Source organism: Cervus elaphus, chromosome 22 (assembly GCF_910594005.1).
Source record: "Cervus elaphus chromosome 22, mCerEla1.1, whole genome shotgun sequence".
NCBI classification, from domain to species: domain Eukaryota; kingdom Metazoa; phylum Chordata; class Mammalia; order Artiodactyla; family Cervidae; genus Cervus; species Cervus elaphus.
The window spans coordinates 13697463-13722365 of record NC_057836.1 but is presented as its reverse complement, the minus strand read 5'-3'; the positions used below and the strand labels follow the sequence as shown (position 1 = coordinate 13722365).

The 24903-nt window shown below is 49.4% G+C and overlaps 1 protein-coding gene across 4 annotated transcripts in view; it reads left to right on the top strand.

Moving 5' to 3' along the window:
* The window catches only part of CRACR2A (calcium release activated channel regulator 2A), a 153873-nt gene that overhangs the window by 69467 nt on the left and 59503 nt on the right, over positions 1 to 24903 (top strand). For all 4 annotated transcript variants that reach the window (XM_043880760.1, XM_043880761.1, XM_043880763.1 and 1 more), the window contains 4 exons: positions 4653 to 4883; positions 13102 to 13213; positions 14455 to 14638; positions 18876 to 19022. In XM_043880760.1, the coding sequence (XP_043736695.1) occupies positions 4686 to 4883; positions 13102 to 13213; positions 14455 to 14638; positions 18876 to 19022 (641 nt within the window). In that variant the 5' untranslated portion in view covers positions 4653 to 4685. The remainder of the gene's footprint in view (positions 1 to 4652; positions 4884 to 13101; positions 13214 to 14454; positions 14639 to 18875; positions 19023 to 24903) is intronic.

The window sequence follows — 24903 nt, the reverse complement described above, 5'->3', positions numbered from 1 at the left end:
CAGCCCACCAAGCTCCTCTGTCCGTGGGATTCTCCAAGCAATAGTACTAGAGTGGGTTGCATTTCCTCCTCCAGGGGTTCTTCCAGACCTAGGAATTGAACCCATGTCTCCTGCATTGCAGGCAGGTTCTTTACCACTGAGCCACCAGGGAAGCCCGTGTTTGTATATACATGTATGTATATATGTGCATGAGTGTCTCTATGTATATGTGTTTCTCCATGAGACCACCACAGCAATTAAGATTTCGAACACATCTACACAACCAAAAGTTTCCTCTTGCCCATTTGCCATTCCTGCTCTTCACCTTCTCCCACCCTCCCTTATCTCTTTCCTATCACTATAGGTTAGTCATCTTTTTTCATAATTTTATATAAATGGAATCAAATAGGGTGCACTATTTCCATCCAACTTCTTTCGTTCACATGATTGAAATTCAATACAGTTTGTTCCTTGGAACAATAGTCCTCTCCTTTCAAAGCTGAGTAGCATCCCATTGTGTGTTTACATTACAGTTTTACCCACTCACATGTTGATGAATATTTCGACTGGTTTTGGCTGCTATGAATAAAGCTTCTGTGAACCTCGTGGACAAGTCTTTGTACAGACATATGCTTTTATTCTGTTAGCAAATATTTAGGATGGTACAAGTTTGTTTGACTTTTTTAGGAAACCACAGAATGTTTTCCAAAGGGGTTGTACATTTGTGTACATTCTCACCAGCAGCATTTGAATATTCCATCCCATCACCCCATATCTTTGCCAAGACTTGGTCAGTCTTTTTTGTTTCAGACATTCTAGTAAGTGTATAGTGGCCTTTCATTGTGGTGTTAAATTGCATTTCCCTTATGACTAATAATGCTGAACATTTTTATGCAATTATTTGATATCAATATATCTTATTTGGTGAAGCACCAGTTCAAATGTTTGTCCATTAAAAAACTGAGTTGTTTATTTTCGATTAATAAGTTCTGAGGGTTCTTTATATATTCTGGATCAAAATTCTCTGTCAGATACATGATTTGCAAATATTTATCTCTGTGGAGCTTAAATGGTATCTTTCAAAGAGCAGAAATTTGAAACTTTTATAAAGTCCAATTTATCAGGGTTTCTTTTAAAGGAATTATGCTATTGCTACTGTACCTAAGAAATATTTGACTTTAAGCCAAGGTCACAAAGATGTTTTCTTCTTGAAGTTTAGTATTTTTAGATTTTCCATTTAGTTCTATGATCTGTTTTGAGTAAATCTTAGTATATGGGATAAGGTATGAACTGAAATTCCTTTTTGCAAATGAATATCCGATTATTCCAGTACCATTTGCTAAAAGGATTATACTTCCTCTGCTGAACTGCCTTTGCAAAAAATTAGTTCTATATACAGGTCTATTTCTGGATCTTCTGTTCTGTTTCATTTATCTATTTACTTTTCTGTCTTTATACCAATATTACACTGTCTTCATGACTGCAGACTCAGAATGTTTTGAAATCTGGTAGTGTTCTTCTTGCAACTTTGTTTTTCTTTTTTTGAAGTTGTTTTGGCTCTTCTAGGTCCTTTGCATTTTCATATGAATTTTAGATGAGGTTGTCAGTTTCTACAAAACCCGCTGGGATTTTGATTGGGATTGAGATGAATCTATGGATGGATTTAGGGAGAAATAACATCTTAACAGGATTGAGTCTTTCAGTTCATGTACATTCAACTCTTTCCACTGATTTTGGTCTTCTTTAAATTCTCTCATCAATATTTTGTAGCTCTCCATCTATGAGTATTACATATTTTTTCTCAGATATATCCATAAGCATTTCATATTTTTGATGCTACTGTAAATGATGTTTTCATTTCAATTTCAGCTTTTTGTTGCGGACATACAGAAGCACAATTGATTTTTGTATAGAGAGTATGTATCTTTAAACTTGTCAAAGTCACATGTTAGTTCTGGCAGCTTTCTGTGAATTTCATCAGATTTCCTACTAGACACTCAAGTTGTCTGGGAATAAAGATAATTTTACTTCCTGCTTTCCAATCTGGGTGCTTTTTATTTCTTTTCTTGTCTCATCAAACTGGCGAGATGCTAACAACAATGTTGGATAGAAGTAGTGAGACAGCATTCTTGTCTTTTTCTTGATCATAGGGCAAAAGTATTTGGTTCTACACCAAGTATAATTTTAACTGTCACTTTTTTTGGTAGATACCCATTTTTAGATTGGGAAAACTCCTTCCTATTTCTAGTTTGCTGAGGGTTTTTGCCAGAAGTTGGTGTTAGATTTTGTCAAATGCTTGTTCTGCATCTATTCAGATGATCAAAAAGTTTGTCTTTTAAAATTTGTTACTGTGGTGAATTATGGTGTTAATTTTCAAATATTAAGCCATTCTTGTACTCCTGGGATAAAACCCCACTTAATCAGGATGTATCATTCTTTTTATACAGTGTTGGGTTCAATCTGCTATAATTTCCTAAAGAATTCTTGCATCTATGTTCATGAAGGTTTTTGGCCTGTTTTTCTTTTCTTTTAATGTTTTTGTCTAGTTTGAGTGTCAGGGTAATCCTGGCCTCATAGAATATGTTAAAAAGTATTTCCTATCCTTCAATCTTCCAGAAGAGTTTGAATAGACTTGCTATTAATTTTTCTTTTAGCATTTGGTAGAATTCATCAGTGTAGCCACCTGGGCCTAGAGTTTTCCTGTAGGAAGATTTTAAACTGTCAGTTCAATTTTTGAAATAGATAAAGCATTATTCATGTTACTTATTTTTCCTTGAGCGAGCTTTGATATTTAGTGTGATATTTCAAGGAATTTCTCCATCTCATCTAAATTGATAAAATTATTGGCATAAACTTGCTCATAATTTTCCCTTATTATCCTTTTAATGTCTGTAGAATGTGTAATGGTGTCATCTCAAATTCCTTATACTGTGATATGTGTCTTCTCTCTTTATTGATCTTCTTAAAGTACCAGCTTTTAGTTTCATTGATTTTCTCCATTGTTTTTCTCTATTGTTTTCTATTTCATTGATTTCTGCTCTGATTGTTATTTCTTCTCCTTACTTTGAGTTTAATTTGCTCTTCTTTTTCTAGTTTCTAGTGGTAGAAGATGAGGCTGCTGGACCAAGACCTTTCTTCTTTGCTTTTATATGTGTTTAGTGCTATAAATCTTTCCCTGAGTACTGCTTTAGCACTATCCTACAAAATTTGATATATTGAGCTTTTAGTTTCATTTAGTTCAAAATGCTTCTTAAATTCCCTTTACATTTCTCCTTTGAGCCCTGGGTTTCAGAAGAACATTATATAGTTTCCACATATTTGGTGATTTTCCAGAGGTCTTTCTGTTGTTGTTCTAATGTAATTCCAGTGAGGTCAGAGTACATACTCTTTTTGACTGAATCCTTTTAGGTTGGTTGAGTCTTGTTTTGTGGACCAGAATATGGACTGTCTTGGTAAATGTTCCATGTTACACTTAAAGGTGTATTCAGATTTTGTTGGGTAGATTTTTCTATTAATGTCAATTAGGTCAAAATAGTTGACAGTTTGGCTCAAGTCTTCTGTATCCTTTCTGATTTCTGTCTCCTTGTTTTATTCATTATTGATAGAGGGATATTGAAATCTGAATGTGGTTGTGGATTTGTCTAGTTCTTCTTGAATTTCTATCAGTTCTTATTCTGTGCATTTGCTTTTGGCATCTGTTACTAGGTATATTTGTGTTTAGATTACTTTATCCTGTTGATAAATCTTGCCTGGAGAATCCCATGGACAGAGAAGCCTGGCGGGCTATCGTCCATGGGGTCGCAAAGAGTCAGACACGACCGAGCAACTGAACACACACATAACTGGGTTTCCAGGCTCCACCTCGGTTTCTTCTTCCTGTGCCATGAACTGAAAATTCTTTCAGCAATGCATGCATGCTACATTGCTTCAGTCGTGTCCGACCCTGCAACCCATGGATGATAGCCTGCCAGGCTCCTCTGTCCATGGGATTCTCCAGGCAAGATTCATCAATAGAATAAAGTAATCCAACACAAATGTACCTAATAACAGATGCCGAAAGCATAGAACAAAAACTGATAGAACTGATAGGATTCTCCAGGCAAGAATACCGGAGTGGGTTGTAATGCTCTCCTTTAGGGGGTCTTTTCGGCCTGGGGATCGAACCCAGGTCTCCTGCATTGCAGGCAGATTCTTTACCATCTGAGCCACCAGGGAAGCCCCAACCCCAAATATATTCCTCTACTGCTGGTCACCAGGACTGAAATCCCTCCATTCGAGGGTGGGGAAATGTGTAGAGGGATCTTGGTGTGGTGCCTGCCTGCAGGGGAACACTCCAGAAATGATAACTGATCTATCAGCACCCACATTTTTGTTATTGATTTAAATCTTTTTGTTGATTCAATTCTCTGGCCGCCTCCTTTCAATCTGGAAACGTCTACTCTCCCCCCACACCAGCCCCCCCCCCCCACCACCCCAATCTTGTCTGCTTCCTTTGATGGGACAGCTGATCTGTTAGTGATCATGGCGCATTTCCCTTGTTCTGAGCTCATGCTAATGAAGAGAGAGACAGGCACAGGGGTAAGTGGTTCTCTGCTTCCCTCTCGCCAACCCCCACATCCTTCTCCAGCCTCCTTCCATCCTCACCACGCCTCTCTCTCATCTTCCATCTTCAGGTTCTGAAGAGACGAAGAAATTGACAAATCCGGATGGCCACCATTGATGGGAGAATGGTCTCCAGACGCCGGGGATCTGGCCGGGGGCGCCAGGGGAGCGGGGCCTGCCTGGGCTCCCTGGATGACCCGCCGTGCGAGGGGACTCAGCTGGCCATGCTGAGGAGGGCCCAGGAATTCTTTCAGACCTGTGACACCGAGGGCAAGGGCTTCATCGCCAGGGCAGATATGCAGGTAAGGGGGCCCTGGGCTGGGCCTGCCCACCTGGAATGCCAAGGGCCTGGGTCTCCCTCTCTTGGGTTGGGACCTGTCCCTTGGGAGGCGACATCTTTAACAGAAAGTGAAAGTGTTAGTCGCTTAGTCGTGTCTGACTCTTTGAGACCCCTTGGACTGTAGCCCTCCAGGCTTCTCTGTCCATGGAATTTCCCAGGCGAGAATACTGGAGTGGGCTGCCATTTCCTTCTCCAGGGGATCTTCCCAACCCAGGGATCAATCTCAGGTCTGCTGTATTGCAGGCAGACTCTTTACTATCTGAGCCACCAGGGAAGCCCTTCAACAGAAAAGATGCCGTTAACTCTGTCCTGGAAGGAGGCAGCACCCCGGGCTCTCCTGGGAGCCAGGTCTCATGGGTGCTTTCTTTCTCGGGTCTATACTTGCTGTCTGACTTGGGGGCTGTTTTCTCTGACTCAGTAACTCCCTAGGAGTGTGGAAAATAGTGGTTGCAATTTAAGTTTCTTGAAGACATGGAGAAGAACCTTCTGGAACACAGGTGGAAAGGCACTGACTTGCAGGTCTGAGTTGTGCTCAAGCCACTCCCACGAGGTGCTGCGACTCTCAGCTCTGTGGCCGGGTTACTGAACCAAACTCAGATCTACTGTCCCCTGCGCCATAAAGCTATCTATCGATTCTGGGTTATGGAGAAGGAAATGTAGTGTTTATTACAGGGTCAGGCACGGAGCCCAGGACCTTCAAGCTCCCTGAGGGGTTTCAGCAAAGCATCCTTAAAGGCCAGGTTTGGGAGGGAGAGTTCCAGGGTCTGTGATCAGTTCGTGCACAATTCTTGATTGGCCGATGGTGAGAGACCAGAGCGCCGTCACAGGAATTCAGGTGATCAATCCCAGGGCTCCAGGAGGTCCGGGGGCTACGTGCTCATGGTCATCAGGTGTATAACATCTTCCATTTGGTGGTGGTTTTTATCATCTGTAGAACAACTCAGGCAATGTGCTTCAGATACTATTATCTAGGTCCTTCGTGCTAAGTCGCTTCAGTCGTGTCTGACTCTTTGCAACCCCACGGTCTGTGGCCAGCCAGGCTCCTCTGTCCGCGGGATTTTCCAGGCAAGAATACTGGAGTGGGTAGCCTTCAGAGAGGGTCTAGAGCAGAGGATGCTGGGGAGGGGTCTGTCCTGGGAGGGCCCAGAGGGTCCTGCTTGCTTACATCAACACCAGCAACGACAGACAGTGTGGTCTGCCCCCAGGCAACTCTACTTACCAATACTGAAATGAACATTGTATGTCGTTTTCATGTGTCACTAAATATTATCCTTTTGATGTTGTCTTCAACCGTCAAAAAATGTAAAAGTCATTCTCAGCTCACTGGCCATAGGGAGACAGGCGCTGGGTCCCATTTACAGGGCGGCGGTGTGGTTTGCCCACCCCGGTCTGGTGCCTTCCTGCCGCTAGTGTAAAAGTTCTTCCGAGCGTCTTCCTGCAGCCTCTCATGCTGCAGTCATGGCTTCACCCGGACAAGACTAGAGGAAGCATAGGTTCTGCGGGAGCTCTGACAGCATCTCCCCTGCCTCCACCAGCCCTCACTCATCCATCAAGTGCGTTTTGGTCGGGGGACATACAGTGGTGTTAAAGCGACGAAGACCCAAGATGGGCAGGTTTCCTTTTTCTTTTCCCCAGTTTTTTTATTTTGTATTGGGGTACAGCCAATGCTGTGGTAGGCTGCTCCCCCAGTGCGCCCGTTCTTCTTTCTCCTGTGTAATGACAGGAAGTCCACTCGCAGTGGGTGAGATGCGCTCCAGCCATCTGACAGGTGCTCAGAGCAGCGGTGGGCAGCCAGCCGGCCCGGCAGGGCAGGACCACAGGTGGAAAGGAGCCAATCTCGGGGACGGCCAGCCGCCCTGAGCTCAGGCTCCAGAGGCAGACATCCTGCTACCAGACAGTGGGCAGAGGACCCTGATCTGCGTGGATGTACAGGGTTTCGGCAGGGATGTGAGGGTCTTCAGCCCTGCCCGTGTCCCCCCCACACCTCACACCCTCCTCTACAAGGAGCCCCACTGTGTGTCCCTTGGGGATCATTCCTGAGAGAGCTGGGGTGAAGACTGCTTTGCAGGGGAGGGGTCCCTTAGAGAAGCAGAATCATGGGCTGGAGGGTCCCGAGTGAGAGGCTGAGGGACACTGGGGCGCCAGGCTGAAGAAGGGGGTGAAAGGACCCCTCCAGCCGGGAGAGGGAGCTGGAACTGGATGGACAGTCTGCAGCCTCATAAACCCTGTTTCCCCAATTTTTTAGAGAAGTGTGTGGGCTTCTCAGATGGCACTAGTAGTAAAGAAACTGCCAACGTAGGAGTCACAGGCGATGCGGGTTCAGTCCCTGGGTCGGGACGATCCCCTGGAGGAGGGCATGGCAACCCACTCCAGTGTTCTTGTCTGGAGAATCCCAGGGACAGAGGAGCCTGGTGGGCTGCAGTCCATGGGGTCGCACAGAGTCGGGCACGGCTGAGAGACTGAGCACCCAAGAGCAGTGTGATAATTATCACCAATGCCAACTGCACACCTCCCAACACGGCCTGCAGTTCCTGGGTTAGCTAAACTATAAAGAACCATCCAGGAGCTGGCCAACCAGCCAAACCCGGCCACTCCCCGTTTCTGTGAGCGCCGTGTCATTGGACCCCAGCTGGCTCTTTGCATACCCTCCACAGCAGATTCCAGGCTACAGCTCAGACTTTTAGAAGCCGTCACAGAGGCCCACAAAGCCTCAGAGAGGCACCATCCGACTCTTAAGGAGAAGCTAGATGACTCCTCAATTAGGTTAGCAAGGAGACTCTTAAAGAATTTTGTGGAAAATTGACCAGTTTTAATCCTGAATCTGCAGCTTACTGGCAGTGTGCATTTGTGTGAGTCTCTTAACCCCTGTAAGTTGTAGTTGCTCATGTGTGAATTATTTATAACTACCCCCTGGCGCTAGAAGAGAGTCAGACACCCATGTTCATGCAGAGCACTTAGCCCCGAGCTGGGACCTGAAATCTCCCCATAAATACTCACTGTGCATGTGTGTGTTGGTGGTGGTGGGAAACTTAATCCCTAGTGTCCTCCACATTGTGATGCTTTAAAATTGTGTGTGCCTGTGTGTGCCTGCTAAGTCACTTGAGTCATGTCCGACTCTGTGCGACCCCATGGGCTGTAGCCCACCAGGCTCCTCTGTCCATGGGATTTTTCAGGCAAGAGTACTGGAGTAGGTTGCCGTGTCCTCCTCCAGGGGAGCTTCCCGACCCAGGGGTCGAACCCTCGACTCTTATACTCCTGCACTGGCCAGTGGGTTCTTTACCACTAGCGCCAGTGGGTAAATCCACTAAAAATGTCTTAACCATTTCTAAGTGACTATTTCAGTGCTTTTCAATACATTCATGTTGTGTAATCATCACTCCCACTCAGCTCCAGATCTCTTCTTATTTTGCAAAACAGAAACTCTGTGCCCATTAAAGCCTACCTCTTCATTCCCTTTCCCCAGCCCCCAGGACCATCCCGCCTTATGTCTCTATCGATACAGCTCCTCTGGGGACTTCATGTAAGTGGAATCATATAGTGTCCATCCTGGTGTGACCACTGTATTTCACTGAGCAGAATGTCTTCAAGATACCACGTGGCAGCACTTATCAGAATTTCCTCTCTTTTCAGGGCTGTATAAGATTCCATTGCACCTATTTATCACATTTTGTTTATCTATTTGACTGTCAATGGGCACTTCTGTTGCTTCATACCCTTGCATGTGAACCATGCCGCTGTGATCAGGGATGTACAGATACACTTGGCGGCCCTGCTTTCAGTTCTTTGGGGGTGTATACCCCAAAGTGGGATTGCTGGATCACAGGCGATTCTATGTGTAGTGTTTGGAGGAGCCCGCACCCTGTTTCCACAGAGGCTGCACAGTCACACTGGGGGGTCAGGTGAGTGTCATCTGTTCTGCCTCTGAGGTCAGGAAGGGACATTTCTGCTGGAGAGTGTCCCTTTTGGTCATCTCCAACAGGCACTGATCTCACTTGTGTCCAATCTGTGGGAGCAAACGTGATTTTGCTTCTTAGAAGACTTTTGGCCATGTCTAGGGATATTCTTTTTTTTTTTAATTTTTTTTATGTAGACGATTTAAAAATTTTTTAATAGATTAGTTTATGTTCGGTTGTGCTGGGTCTTTCTTGCTGAGAGGGCTTTTCTCCAGTTGTGGTGAGCGGGGGCTCCCCTCTAGTTCCAGTGTGCGGGCTTCTCACTGCCGTGACTTCTCTCGTGGCCGTTCGCCGGTTCCAGGGTGCGTGGGCCACAGGAGTTGCAGCACTCAGGCTCAGCAGTGGCAGCTCCCAGGCTCTAAAGCGCAGGCTCAACAGTTGTGGCACAGAGGCTTAGCTGCTTCTGAGCCTGTGGGATCGTCTAGGATCAGGGATCAAACCCACGTCTCCTGCATTGACAGGTGGATTCCGTACCACTGGGCCACCAAGGAAGCCCTGGGGACATTCTTGACCGGAGTGACTGGAGAGGGCGATGCTGCTGGCGTCTACAAAGCATTGTCCAGGGATACTGCTGAGTGTCCCGTAAGATCCAGAGCCGCTCTCTCCCCAGCAAAGAATTCTCCGTCCTGAGACGTCAGTAGTGCAGAGGTTGAGACACCTGTCTAAACCCAGTTGTCAGCCCGGACCAAGCACCTCAAAGCACCAGGCAGGATCAAGGTAGATCCCACCTTCAGACCTCACAGTCCTGTTCTGAAGACATTGGGTGTGGCTGGGCTCAACCACAGCGCTTTTGGCGCTGGGACAGGGGTCTGAACAGAAAGAGGGAGACGTCAATCTGGCTGTAAAGGTGGATCCCTTGTGGTTTTATCCTTGTTTATGAAAGTAAAACCAACTTCATCATTTTAAGAAGTACATTATAGACAGGAGGAAAATAAAGGTACAATTTCCACCTCTCCCTCCAAGTGCCACCCTCTGGGGAAAAACCAGTGTGAAGGGCTGGTATGTGTCCTTCTGAAACTTTTTTTGTGTGTGTGTGCACATACACTCAGTTTTATCCTTTTAAAATAAGATCACAGAACAAGTTCATCTTGTTGGTGTTCTCTTTAGTGAGTGTTTCCCTTAGATGCGTTTGAAGCTGTGCCAACCTTTGGTTTACGCTGCACAAGACATGTTAGGGGCTGGTGACCTGGAAGACAGAGGGTCTGTCCTGTTGGGGTGCAGCAGGAGACAGCATCTGTCCCTGGCTCTGGGAGCCTGCCCCCTCAGCACAGCTATTCTAGGGCCTAGACTCCTGTTCTAGGGCCCAGTTTATAAGACCTTGCTGAGCATTCCCAGGGGGGGCTGGTAGTGATCTGGAGTGGGTGGGGTATCAACCAGAGCTCCGTGAATAGGAGTTCAGAACCGCCTGAGATCACTTGTGGTCACTCGTTTATTGATTCGCTCGTTCAATAAATGAACAAGTTGCATACCCCTGGGTTGTCAGCATTGGGCCAGATCCTGGGGGCACAGTAGTGAGTAAACATGAGTGGGGCCCCTCTTCCCAGAGCTTCCAGGCTGGAGGAGCAGACATTTATCCACTAATCGCATCCATCAGGATGTGAAGTACAAAGTGAGGTGAAACTTGTGAATGAGTGCAACATGTTTTGGGGAGTCTGGGTCTCTCCTAAGCTGGGGGCTGCCATGCCTTCCTGGGGAAATGATGCCAAGAGGCAGGGATTGAGGGTTAACTGGAAGGTGGTGGAGGGAGGCCAGGGTTTGGGGGAGCGTGGGCTTGTGAAGAGCTGGTTGGGCTGTGGGCTGAGTGAGGAGGATGGCCCTGCCTCCTTGCCGTCTCCTTCCATCCCCTGCCTGCCCGTCCAGGTGAAGCTGAAGGGAGACAGGCCCCACGCATGAAGCAGAATTCTGGAGGGCTGGTATGGGCGGTGCTGGCCGGGCAGATTTTGGTGGCAGGGGTGGGATAGAAATGAGACAAGGGAACTAAGGAAGGGGTGCCCAGAGAACCACTAGCCCACAGCAGAGGCCCTGAAGGAGAAATCACTTTTTTATCCCAGGCTGGCCTCCACTGTGACTTCAGGCAAATCTCTGAGCTTTGCAGGTTATCAGCGCCATGGAATGAATCATTGCATCCCTCTCCATTTGGCTTGGCTCCCTTAGTTAAAAATGCAGACAGCACTAGGTACCCGGGGGGCAAGAGCAGAATGAGTTGGTTTTACACAGCTCTGCAGGTCCAGAGACGAAAGATAAATAAGAGCTAATTATGGTTATTAAGACTAAAGGATTTTGCAAGTAGGGCCAATGAAGAGAGGTGAAGAGATCTGGTGTATGCTGTTTGCTGAGGAGGCTGGAGAAGCCCTTGGTGTCGATCTGCCGGGATGTGAAGACTGAGGATGACTTGGAAGGTGTAAGATTGCTGTCCTCCTGCCCCTCAGTTTCAGTGACAGCAGGAGGAGGAAGCTGGATAGAGACGGAGACAAGGAGTGGGATTCCGTCATGGGAAGGACTTGTGCTCAGAAGTGTTGTTGGATTCAGGAGTGGTGTCAGAGATGGGGTACGACCTAGCTTTTCCTGGGTGATGCTAGCAAGAGCAAGGGTGCCCACCTGTCGGCAGTTAGAGGCAAGTTGAAGGTCCCACTGAGTCTGAAATTCCTTCCAGTCCATTTCTGGGTCCAGCACAGAGGCCACATTTTATTATTTTTAAAAATTTTATTGATTTATTTTTGGCTACACTGGGTCTTTGTTGCTGTGAGCAGGCTTCCTCTAGTTGTGGCAAGTAGGGGCTACTCTCTAGTTGCAGGGTGTGGCCTTCTCATTTTGCTGGCCTCTCTTGTTGTGGAGCTTGGGCTCTAGGGCACATGGACTTCAGTAGTTGCAGCTCCTGGGCTCTAGAGCAAGGGCTCAGTAGTTGTGGTTCACGGGCTTACTTGCTCCACAGAATGTGAGATCCTCCCAGAGCAGGGATCGAATCCATGTCCCCTGCATTGGCAGATGGATTTTTAACCACTGGACCCCCAGGGATGCCCGAGACCACACTTTAGATATCACATTCAGGCTGAGGGTGGGAGAGAGGCAGATTATCACAAGGAAAGGACTGGAATCTTCGTTTTCACCCTGCCTCCAATGGGATGCCTTTAGCTTCAAAAGGAGCTAATGGACTTCCTGCTTGACAGATTGACCCCCCTCCTCGCCCTGCGTTCTCTGCCTTTGGCTTTGGAACAGCTGGTTTATGGATTATCGATAAGCTAGAGACTCTGCTCTTTGCTCAGCAGATGCACTTCCAGAACCTGCACACAGTCTCACTCCCCTTCCTTAAAAAAAAACCCATTCATATTTAATTCAATGATTCTAAATGGCTCCCACACCATCCTGTCTCCCCACGTTGTGATCCATCACCATCTTCCTTAATGCACGTACCTGCCAAATTCTTTATGGCTTACCAGCTAGAAGATTGCCAGAGGATCAAGCTGAGTGTCTCGCAAGTTACGTCATGGGCGCTCACACCTGCCAGCTCTTTCTGACTGTTCAGATGGGCGTGTGCCTTCCCTCTTGCGGCTCCGTGTACTCCTTGTCTTCAGCTGTCTGTCACTTCCACACTGAGAAAATTTGTGCAGCCGTCCCCAGGGGAACGGAAGGAAGGGAGACGGACAGCTGGGTTCTAATGAACTCCCTTGGGGAGTCACCACTGGGAAGCTTTGATTATTAGGGTACAAGAGGGTGCTTGCTTCAAGGGTGCAAATTAACCCTGGCCTGGGACCACTGTACGTCAGGCGGAGGCCAGGGGGAAGCTCAGCTTTGTTCTTCATCCATCCGTGTCTGCCCTTCCCTCCCTGGGTGATTGGGGCCAGGACCCAGGTCCAGTGACCTCGCACCCAACCTGGGCCAGTTCCTCTTTACAACACAAATACTCTTGTCCAGACCCAAAGCCAGTGGCAGTTCATGCCTTTTCAGGAGTAGTTGAGAGCCCACCTGGGAAATCCTATATATTTAAGTTATATATAAATATAGTAAGAAATATACACATATTTACTTATAAATCACTCAGCAAGTTACCTAGCAGATGAGCAGGTACCCAAGAGATGGTGGATTCCCAATATTCAGAGGAAGAGAAGGATGGTAAAGCTTCAGAATCTGACTTCTGGCTTTTCTCAGCCGGGGATGGAAGGTGCCGCCTCCCCCAGGCAGCCCTCCGTGATGAGCAGTGTTAACCATAGCAGTCTGCATTGTTTTCAGAGACTCCATAAGGAGCTGCCCCTCAGCTTGGAGGACCTGGAGGATGTGTTTGATGCCCTGGATGCTGATGGCAATGGCTTTCTGACCCCAGAGGAGTTCACCACTGGATTTAGTAAGTTCTGATGGGTGCTGGGGCCCCAGGGTACGGGTCAGCCTAAAGCCATAAATGGGTTTCCCAGGTGGTGCTAGTGGCAAAGAAACCACCTGCCAATGCAGGAGACGTAAGACACGCGGGTTGGATCCTTGGATCAGGAAGATCCTCTGGAGGAGGAAATGGCAACCCACTCCAGTATTTTTGCCTGGAGAATCCCATGGACAGAGGAGCCTGGCGGGCTACAGTCTGAGGGGTTGCAGAGACTTGGACACTGAGCGTCTGAGCACAGAGCCCTATAAGGAGCAGTTCTGCTCCGTCATCCCCGAGGCCCTGTGTTGTACATGCTTTCCTGCCTCTCGAAGTTTCCAGACTGTGGGTCATTTGTTCTCTTTTCATGTGCCCACCATCCCTGCTCACGACACTGCCCCCTTGGTGCCCACCCCCTGGAGAACGGCAAGGAGTGAGCAGAGAAGCTCTGGGGGGAGGCTCAGCATAAGAGGTGAGCTGAGATGGGGTTTCCAATCTGTCTGGGGCCTCAGAGTGGGAGGCTTACACGGCTCATTGCAACCTGGCTGGCTAAGTCTTCCAGGTTGAGGGGCACCAGCTTTCAGAGGAATTTGTAAAGGGTTTGAATAGACCAGTTGTTCTCAAAGTGACCAGGAGGGAAAGAACCGAGATCCATGAATGATATTAAAAAAAACAGATACACCATCAGATCTGATACTGATCAGATATTGATTAGAACAAATACAGGTCAGATAAATCACCACACATCTGCCTCCTTCCAGGAAGCTTATATTTGCTTATGAATCTCTGATGCCTTTCCTGACCTTCAGAAATTGATAACTGACTTGTAACGTGAAGCACATTGATGCTGGCGGCCAGGAGGACTAGGCGGTAACATGAAGCGTAGGGAGTTGGGCTGCTGGAGTGTGATGAGGGTAAGGTCTTATTTAGAGAAGGAATCTGTGAAGAGATGATCTGAAGCCAGCCTTTAAAGTTTTGAGAACTACAAAATGCCATAGTACCTGCCATGCACTCTGCCTTTCCCAGGTTCTAGCATCTCTGGCAGAATCTCATCCAAGTAGGGAAAAACACAGACTCCAGAGCGTGTCATCCAAAGATCTTTGCTATGAAGGTCTGATCTCCCTTTTCTGTCTCTCAGCTGAACCTCAAGTGATTCCTGGCTGCTGAGAAGGTGAAGATCTTCCTTGGTGAGCATTGCCTAATTCAGACCCTTGTGCCCATGCATCCCCCAGGTCACTTCTTCTTCAGCCAGAATAACCCAAGTCAGGAAGATGGAGGTGAGCAGCCGGCCCAGCTCCAGGAGGAGAAGGTGTATCAGAGCAGAGGGGACGAGGACCTGGGCGACATGGACGAAGATGAAGAAGCCCAGTTCCAGACCCTCATGGACAGACTTGGAGCCCAAAAGGTTTTGGAAGAGTAAGTGGTGACCACGACCTTGGGGACGGGGCCCAGCCCAGGGACAACTTCTCCATCTGCCACCTTCAGGCTTAATGCGCATGAAGCCGTCAGCCAGGCCCAGGGTCTCTGCTTCCAGCTAGACCACTGACTCCGTGGAGCCTGCCCTTGGCCATGACCTGGCTGGGTACCAGGATTTAGGGCTCTGACCCTGCCTTTTGCATTATTTTCATGGGAAACACCCTGATCCCCTGATCTCTCACTCTCCGCTGTCCATAATCAGCATGGTCCTTGGCTCAGTCTCCTTCACTTTAGGGGTGCTCACCCACCGGAGGGTAGTGCCAGGCCTTGAGGGTTTTCAGTGCATCGCACCTGAGGCTTCCTGTCACCGCCTGCTCACCTGCATCTCCACCTCCGCTGGGCCCCTGGGTCTGCAGTGCATCCCTTGTGCTCCTGCCAAAGGCAGCTTATGTGGACGGGACTTCATGTTGGATCCCTGAGCTGAACCAAACCTGTTCTGGAAGCTAAGGTGGGAGGTGGACCCATTTTCACCAGCTCGTCACTTGGGTGATCAGTAACTCAGCTGAAAATTTTAGATTGGCTGCCGCTTCAAACCAAACATAAAACTCCCATTTTTTTTTTTTCCTTTTTGGCAAAAAGTATTTTGTAAGAAAGAGACACATAAACATAAACGCAGGCATTTTCAGTGAAATGCTATCGAGGGATGTCATAACTGGTGGAAACTAGACAGAGGCCTGAGAAATGTGGAATAACTTTTGCCCCCATTTTCATCATCACCTTTTGTCTTTTTGTGCTGGGGTCTCTGGGTCCTGGGTTGGGAGTGAGTTTCATGAGGGGCGGGAATGTCCTGATGATTGGAGCTGCTATTTCTGGAGCTTGGAAAGAGGAAGATTATGGAGGAAAAGGATAAAGAGGAAGAAAAGAGTGGTCTTCACACAACGTGTGGGCCAAGACAGCATGTGTAACTCAAAGCATCTAGGTTGTGGCAGAGTTGAGACAGGCTGGCAAGAGCGTGGGCAGGCCAGAGGGGACACCACACCCTGCTTCTCCAAGGACAAGAGGCCAGAGCCCAGTGACCGTGCCCATGACCTTGTGAAGCCTTGTCCTGGAGGAGGGGGCAGGAGAGGGCCATGTGGGGACCAAGGGACTGTCACGAAAGCCAGGTGCGTCTCTGTCCACCCATCGTTTCCAGGCTGGCCACCTCACGGAGGCTGCCCGGAGGACCTCTGTCAAGGGCCCAGGGCAGGGCTGAGCCCACATGATGGCTCCTGCAGAAGAGAAGGTTCCAGGGAAGATTCGAAGAGCAGACAAAACCAGCACACAGAGTAGGGGGCCTGGGGACTTCCCTGGTGGCCCAATGAACAGGCCACCTGCCAGTGCAGGAGAGGTGTGTTCGACCCTGGTCTGGGAAGATCCCACATGCCTTGGAGCAACTAAGCCCGTGCTCTAGAACCAGTGAGCCAGAACGACTGAGTCTGCATGCTGCAACTACTGACGCCTCTGTGCTGTCAGGGTCCAAGAGCCGCAACTACTGAAACCAGCACGCCCTAGAGCCCCCGTGCCGCAACTACTGAGCCCGTGTGCTGCAGCTGCCGAGCCTATGTGCCCCAGGGCCTGTGCTCCGCAACAGGAGAAGCCTCCGCAATGAGAAGACCGTGCATCACAACGAAGAGCAACCCTTGCTTTCCAAAACTAGAGAAAGCCTGTGTGCAACAATGAAGACCCAGCACAGCTGAAAATAAATAAATAAAATTATATATATATTTATGTTATTAAACAAATATATATATATACACATACACATACATACATACATACATATATATATATATATATATAAAATAAGATGATGCCTGGGCATTGCAGTTCTCATTTAAGTTAAGCACTGTAACGTGAGGGGGACCGTCCAGACTGCAGGACCCCAGACGAGGAAGCAGAAGAGACTGGGAAAATTTCAGGGGTCTTTAAAGATCTCACCAATCAAGATGACATCTTGTTGGTTTGTGTGTTGTCCTGGAAGCAGGGAGATGGGTGGACTGACCACCCAGAACCCCTTCTCACCCCCGACCCCTGCATCCTTCCAAGAGAGTGGCCCTGGCCTGGCCCAGACGTGGTGGGCAGAACACCCGGACTCCCAGCTTTTCTCAGTGCTCCAGTTGGTTGAGTGATCGGGCAGCTGATCAGCCTTGGCTTATCTTTCATCCAGGGTTCAGAGATTTGTTCCTTTTCCAGAAATTTGGGGCTTCCCAGGTGACACAGTCGTAAAGAATCTGCCTGCCAATTCAGAAGAAGCAAGAGACATGGGTTTGACGTCTGAGTTGGGATGATCCTCTGGAGAAGGAAATGGCAACCCATTCCAGTATTCTTGCCTGAAAAATTCCATGGACAGAGGACCCTGGGAGGCTACAACTCATAAGGGCACAAAGAGTTGGACATGACTGAGTGACTGCCCAATGTGCAAAAAAAAAAAAAAAAAAATGATGTGACCACAGCTAGGTGGTTCAAAGAGCTTTGAAGAGCATCATGTAGGTCTGCTAATTTCAGAGGAGGCTCAAGCCCAAATGGCTCACTGCCAGGTTCCAATAGGAACCTGAGGGATGCAAACAGACAGACCTTAGCCAGTGAGGTGCATCTTGAGTTTATAATGCATTTACTTCATGAGGGGCAACCTGCCACAGTGATGGAAGGTCACCGTGGTATCACTCTGAGACCCTTCATCTCGGAACCCTCTGTGCCACCTCCATTGTCTCTACAGTACAATAGAGCAGATGACCACATGTTCTGTGGGGGCGGGGGGGGGGGAGGGTGGCACGGAATGGAACTCATTCTGGGAAACAGGGAGGCTCCTTACCTCCCCTTCTCTCATTTCCAAAATCTCTCATGTCATCCAATTCAGTGCTACACTTTCAACAAGTAATAGATACCTGTTGGATGGGTGGGTAGATGGGTGGATGGATGGATGGGTGGATGCATGGATGGATGGATGGGTGGATGCATGGATGGATGAGTGGGTGGGTGGGTGGATGTTTGGATGGATGGGTGGATGATTGGTCTTGATGACTTGGTGGATGTTTGGATAGAATGGAGCAAGGAAAGGAAAGAGAGAGGGAGAGACAATCAGATAGATGATCAGATAACTGACCAGAGCCAGCCTCACCTCTTGGTGAGCCTCCTCTCTGCTTGGTGCTGAGAGTAATATCTACGCCCCAGGCACATTGCTAACATGGCACCATCAAGTATTACTTTTGAATAAAATTTCTCAGATACCGTGCTTGTTATACAAGCACAAGGGATTTTATTCTTTATCCTGAGGGCCCCTGGTTGTAGCTACCTTCGGATCATTGTGGCTTTGGAATTTAATGGACTGCAAATCAGATTGCTCTCTGGCTGTCTGTTTGATCACTGGCTGTAGACTGTTGAATCTCTCCAGAGGGAGAGTAGGGACTGTGGCATGCCGCCTCCCACCCCTCCCCTCCCTGATCACCATGACCCTGTATGTCTCTGCTAAGCACACGCACATGAGCCCAGGGTGCTGGCTGGGGCGGGGGTGGCACAGCTCTGGGCTCATCACTCTGCGTCTCTCTCTCTGCCTGCTCCGTCCTCCTCATTCCACCGTCTCCTGGAGTGCACACTCGCATCTCTCAGACTTGTTCCTTCCCTTCTTCTCGCCTGTCAGTCACGCTGCTGCCTCCGGGCCCCAGTGGGGCGCAGTGTCTTCCCTTCCATTCCCTGCAGTGACAGTTGTTTTCTGCCACCCATCAACTGGCATGTCTTTCTCTCTCAGCCATGAGGACCGTCCTTCCTGGGGCGACAGGCCTTCTCCTTCAGCTCCACGACGCCTGTCCTCACAAGCACTGGGCTCCTGTCCTCCCCATTTCCTTGGGTGTGGCCAGTAGGAGGCCAGCACAGGACCAGACAGGCCTGAGCTTGCCTCCTGGCTCCATCAGTTCGCAGCTGAGTGACCTGAGATGTCTCATTCACCCCTCTCCATCCGTCTCCTCACCCGTAAGCGGGGGTGTTAGCAGCACCTGCCTCACAGGGGACTGGAGGACCAAATGAACAAATACTCACAAAGCAGCCAGCATGCAGCAAGCACTCAATAAATGCCAGCCCCTGACGTCACTGTTCCGACCACAGTGATGATGCTCTGGCTGCCCCTGTTGCCCCCGGGGTCTCGGGGTGTCCCAGGAAGCCTCGTGTCCACGCTCCTGCCTCAATGTTCCTTTTTCTCTCGCAGTGAAGCTGATGTCAAGCAGCTCTGGCTGAGGCTCAAGAAAGATGAGCCTCACTTACTGTCCAACTTTGAGGATTTCCTGACCAGAATCTTCTCACAGCTCCTAGAAGCCCATGAGGAGAAGAACGAGCTGGAGTGCGCCCTGAAAAAGTGGGTACCCATGTCAGCCCGCCCTCTGCACAGACACATGCAAGCCAGGAACACCCCTTCTGTCTTATATCTGGTGACACCGCCTTTTGGCCATCCATCCGAGCTGGGCCTGGGCGTGAGCTGACACCGTGTGTGTGTATCTAAGCCCTGGCTCACGTGTGCTAGGCCCTCAGCCGTGCTTGGCCCTGTGCTATCTTGTCTACACAACTCGTTCGGATATTTATCATTATCTGCATTTTACAGATGGGGAAATTGAGGCAATGGAAGGGTAAGTAATGCGCCCCCAGAATTCACAGCACGTAAGAGGCAGTGTGTATTCAGTTAAGCCAGATAGGCTGGTACCCAAGACCCATTAGATACCACCCTACCTGCCTCTGGGCAGTAAGGCCCCAGCATTTGGGACCTCAGGCTGGGAGGAGTCCCAGCCTCACTGAGTAACAGGTCCCAGCGCCTCCTGTGTGCACGTTAGAAGCAGAACCAGGAAATCAGGAGCTCTGGGTCTGCGCCACGTGTGGCCCTCTAGCCAGCTAGCTCTGTGACCTTGCTCTGCTCTCTTGGCCTCTCTGAGCTTCGGTTTTTCCCACCTGGAAAATGAGGGGCTGGATTATTTTTTGCCCCTCATCAGTCTGTCTCTGACCCCAGCCTTAATCACCCCCAAGAGGTCACAGGAAAGTCAGGTGGCACCCCCAGACGGGCCAATGGTTCCCTAGGGAGGCGGGGGCCCGAGTGGCTGCAGTGACCCAGCTCAGGGCTTAGAATCTTCCCTGCAGGGGGCCCCTCTGTGGCCTGCACCCCCGCAGGGAGAGAGGTACTTTGGAGCCTTTCAGTCCTCACATCCACCTCTAAGTGGCCTCCATTCGAGCTTTTGTCCCAGTTTAATGATGGTTATAAAGTTCGTGAGCTGAAAGTCAAGGTCACTGTCAGCTGTGTGGGAGAAGCTAGTTCAGCCAGGAGTTCTAGCCCTCTGTGTCCACATCCCGGCCAGCTACCCCTGCCCCGGGTCAGCTGATGGAGTTCTCTCGGCTGGGGGGGTCACTGAACTGTCTGGCAGTCGATTTCCCAGAGGCCTGCAGTGAGCAGAGCTCTGAAACAGGGGACAGGAGCACCCCAAGCTCCCGCCTGGGGAACTGCCTCCGACCAGCTGTGTGACCTCAGGCAATGTGCTTTACCTGTCTGTGCTCCTGTTTCCTTACTGGCAGCAATAGAGAACAGGGTTGGTGCTGTTTAAACTTTCTGATTGAGACTCATCAGAAGACATGCACTTGACTTTGGAGCTCACACACACTTGCATGTGTGAGTAACTGAAACCAAAGTTTCATGAAACATGCTCACTCTCCTTACACGTGACGAGCTCTGAGGTTATCTATTCTATAGCACGTGTGTACTCAGTCGCATCTGACTCTTTGTGACCCCATGGACTGTAGCCCACCGGGCTCCTCTGTCCATGGGATTTCCCAAGCAAGAATACAGGAGTGGGTTGCCATTTCCTCCTCCAGGGCGTCTTCCTGACCTAGGGATTGGACTGTGCCTCTTGTGTCTCCTGCATTGGCAGACGAGTTCTTTACCTAGGAAGCCCAGCAATAAGAAATACACAGTAGGTCCCGTTGGAGTCTCTGTTCTCTTATCTTCCCTTAAAGAAAGAAAAAGCATTCATCATATCCTGCTTCTGGGTTCTACCTAAACCAGCTGATCCCTGGAGGTCCTTGTAGCTCAAGTCAAACAAGAAACTGAAACCCCAGAAGGATCAGTTCAGTTGCTCAGTCGTGTCTGACTCTTTGTGACCCCATGGACTGCAGCACGCCAGGCTTTCCTGTCCATCACCAACTCCCAGAGCTTGCTCAAACTCATGTCCATTGAGTTGGTGATGCCATCCAACCATCTCATCCTCTGTTGTCCCCTTCTTCTCCTGCCTTCAATCTTTCCCAGAATCAGGGTCTTTTCCAACGAGTCAGTTCTTCACATCAGATGGCCAAATATTGGAGTTTCAGCTTCAGCATCAGTCCTTCCAGTGAACACTCAGGACTGATTTCCTTTAGGCTTGACTGGTTTGATCTCCTTACAGTCCAAGGGACTCTCAAGAGTCTTCTCCAACACCAGTTCAAAAACATCAATTCTTTGGCACTCAGCTTTCTTTATAGTCCAACTCTCACCTCCATATATATTGACTACTGGAAAGACCATAGCTCTGACTAGATGGACCTTTGTTGGCAAAGTAATGTCTCTGCTTTTTAATATGCTGTCTAGGTAGGTCATAACTTTTCTTCCAAGGATACAGAAGGATACTGGAGAAAGAAATGGCAACCCACTCCAGTATTCTTGCCTAGAGAATCCTGTGGACGGAGGAACCTGGTGGGCTGCTGTCCATAGGGTCGTACAGAGTCAGACACGACTGAAGCAACTTAGCAGCAGCAGCATCAGAAAGATACAGAATAGTTAAATGGGAGACTTTACAAATGGCTCAGGTGAGGCCGAGTGATGCTGGGACATCTAGGAGGCGAGTTTGGGAGTTTGGGCTTGTTTGAGGGAGGGACACACTCTGGTTAGTGAGAAAAGGAGGTCTGGAGAATTTTTAAAAAAAAATATTTATTTGGCTGCCCTGGGTCTTAGTTATGGCACACGGGATCTTTAGTTATGGCATGTGGGATCTATTTCCCTGACCAGGGTTCAAACCCGGGCTCCCTGCATTGGGAGCACAGAGTCTTAGCCATTGGACCCCAGGAAAGTCCCCTGGGGAATAGATTGATTTGGGCTGGAGTCGGGGAAACCCTGACAACTGTCAGATCATCTCCCAGGCTCCCCCATAAGCCGACTGTTTAGTCCAGGGTCTAACTCGTCACTCTATCTGGGACATGCACATCACCCAGAGAGGGTGATGAGGCTTGACTGCTGTGGGCTACCTGGGGCTGGGCACCAGGGTACGGTTGTGGTTGACTAGTAGCTGGCATGTAAGAAATGTGGATTCTATCCCTGGGTTGGGAAGATCCCCTGGGGGAGGAAATGGCAACCCACTCCAGTATTCTCACCTGGAGAATTCCGTGGACACAGGAGCCTGGCGGGCTACAGTCTGCGGGGTTGCAAAAGAGTCAGACACAACTAAAGCAACCTAGCATGAATGCACAATGGGCACTTAATCTTTGCCAGGCTGCACTGGGCAAACGGAGCACAGAGTCCCCGTCTCTGAGGAGTTTACAATCACACCCAGGAGGCAGAGCCGTAAAAATTCTGCCACAGAGCCGACCAGAAAATCCTTGGGCTCTTGGAACACTCGACAGTGTTGCCATTGGCAGCAGCAGTAGCCTCGGCTTCCTCCTCCTTTTCTGAACCACACACCTCGGTTCCCTCTCCCATGGGGCCCAGAGAAATACGACTAACCTGGGGGCAGTTCTGGGCCCCAGCTCCCCAGGCTGGCCATGCCCCTCGTGGTTAGTTTTGCTGCAGTGAGTGAGGAAGGGCCCCCAGCATCCTCCAGGGTCACCTCCAGGCTCTGGGAGGGAGGGAGGAGGATGCAGTAGGTGGGATGCTTAGAGGTGACATCTTGATGTCCGGAGATTTGAGCGTTGAGACAGTGTCAGAAACAACGCAGGGCCTTTCCTCCCTGCTGGTGATTTCATTTTCTGATTCTGCACCTCAGGAGCAGGGGAAGGAGGCAAGTCTTGGAGCCTTCGACCTCCCCCCGCCTTGTCCCTTGGGACAGGGGTTGAGAAACCCTCAGATTTGGGCTAGAATCTGGGTTCAGTGTTTGCTGCTGCTGCATGTTCACGGGCAAGCAGCCACGACCCGGTGGGGTGAGGCGGGGGCAGGTTGAATGCAGTGACCTTGAGCTAATGCCCAGCTCCTCTGCTGCGCCTCCAGAGGTGGGTGTGTGCCCTTCAGCACTTCCAGTTCCCTCTGAGGAGGAGGGATGTCAGATCGCAACCAAGCCACTCTTCTCTGCATACACCATGCAGAGACTTGGAGAAACTTATACTTTACCTTAGGAGACATATGAGTAGTTTGATATGAGAAAGGACTTCTGGCCATCAGAATGGTGAACTCTTCCACTGTAGAAAGCATCCTGCCATTTATGGTGATTCAGAAAAAAAGCTTGGGCTCTCCAGATGTAGAACGGGGCTGCCTGGAGGCAGCATCACCAGTAGGGATTCTGGAACCACACCCCAGGAGGGCCCCGTCGGCTTGGTCTGCCGTGGGGGCTCCAAGTCTGCATGTATAAAATCTCCTGACTTTGGACCAGAGCTGCAATCTGCTGGAGGAGTTGCCGGATTGAGTTCCTTACCAGGATCTCACCCTGAGGATGGGGGAGAAGATGGATTAGGCTGTATCTGGGGAGTGCTTTGAGCTCTTTGAAGAGAAGTGCTTTTGAGATCAAAGGCAGCCCCAGCTCCATCCTCTGCAGCTCAGAGCCTGGAAACACCCCCGGGCCACGCACTCTGCATCCTTGATGGACCACCCTTGGCCTTGGCGAGCTTAGCCCACGCCCTCGCTGGCATTGGTCCCTCATCTGCACACTGTTTGCTGGTCCAGATGATTCAGGCCTTGGGCAGTTTCTCAGGAGCATGGAGGTTGGAGGGGGTGGGCTGCACTTGCAACTCCCATCCTCCCAGCCACTGTCCTGCTGCTGTCCGTGCAGACTTACTTCCCTCAACCCCAAGAGGGTGTCTATACCAGTAGGGAAGGTGTCTCACAACCTGACAGGTGGCCCAACTGGGATACCTGGTACCTGACACAAGCCTGAGAACTGGTGTTCTGTGAGGGGGGTGGGGGCAGTCACTGTGTTCCTTGACCTTGCCACCAGGTAGGGCAGGGGTCCCCAACGTCTGGGATCTAATGCCTGCTGATCTGAGGTGAGCTCATGGAATTATAATAGAAATAAAGGGCACAGTAACTGTAATGCAACTTGAATCATCCTGAAAACAACCCCCGCATCACCCTGGGGGTTCCATGAAAATGGTTCCTTTTGCCAAAAAGCTTGGGGACCGCTGATGGCAATGAAAGCATCGTATATATAGCAGGTAGTCCTTGTGATGAGTCTTAGCTGTGTGGTTCTGGCAAGTTAGCTTGTTTCAGAATGACCGGGGGCTCTGGGTTAAAAGGTAGATCCTTAGGTCCCTCCCCCAGAGGGTCTAAATCAGCATGTCTTGGGGGTGGGGGTCCAGGAATGTGGGTTCTGAAGCAGGTAGACCCCAGACCCCACTGAGAAATGCTGTCTAGCTTCTAGAAGGTGTGTGTGTTAGTCACTCAGGGGCTTCCTTGGTGGCTTAGATGGTAAAGAATTCACCTGCAAGGTAGGGGACTCAGGTCCAATCCCTGGGTCGGGAAGATTCCCTGGGGAAGGGAATGGCAACCCACTCTACTGCTCTTGCCTGGAGAATTCCATGGACAGAGGAGGCAGACTGGTGGGCTACAGTCCATGGGGTCCCAAAGAGTAGGACACAACTGCACAAACTTCTGGAAGGTACCAGGCTGCAACAGGCCCACCCTGTATCTTCCAGTCTGTAATTCCTCTCCTGTTCTCTGAGGAGAGGGAAGTTCTCGGGGCGGGCCCTCGGCCATGAGGCCACGGCTTAGTCATGCCCGTGTGTTTTTAATTGGTGTACTATTACCGGAGGCAGAAGCACATTGTTAACTTTGCCCTGAGAGCAGAAGGAACAGTGAGGATGATTGTGCTCTGTGGTCACTGGGGGCATGATTTGTAAACCCGACTAATGAAGAATGGTTTGCTTTATAGGCTGGGATAAAGCTGCAAAGTTGGTTTATACAAGGCAGCAGAATCTAATTAGGGAGAAACCATCCATCTTGAAAATCCAATTGGCGATTTTACAGCCTTCGCAGAATTTTCAACAAACTCATATGTTTGCCTTTCATTCAGTGATGCTCTAATCCT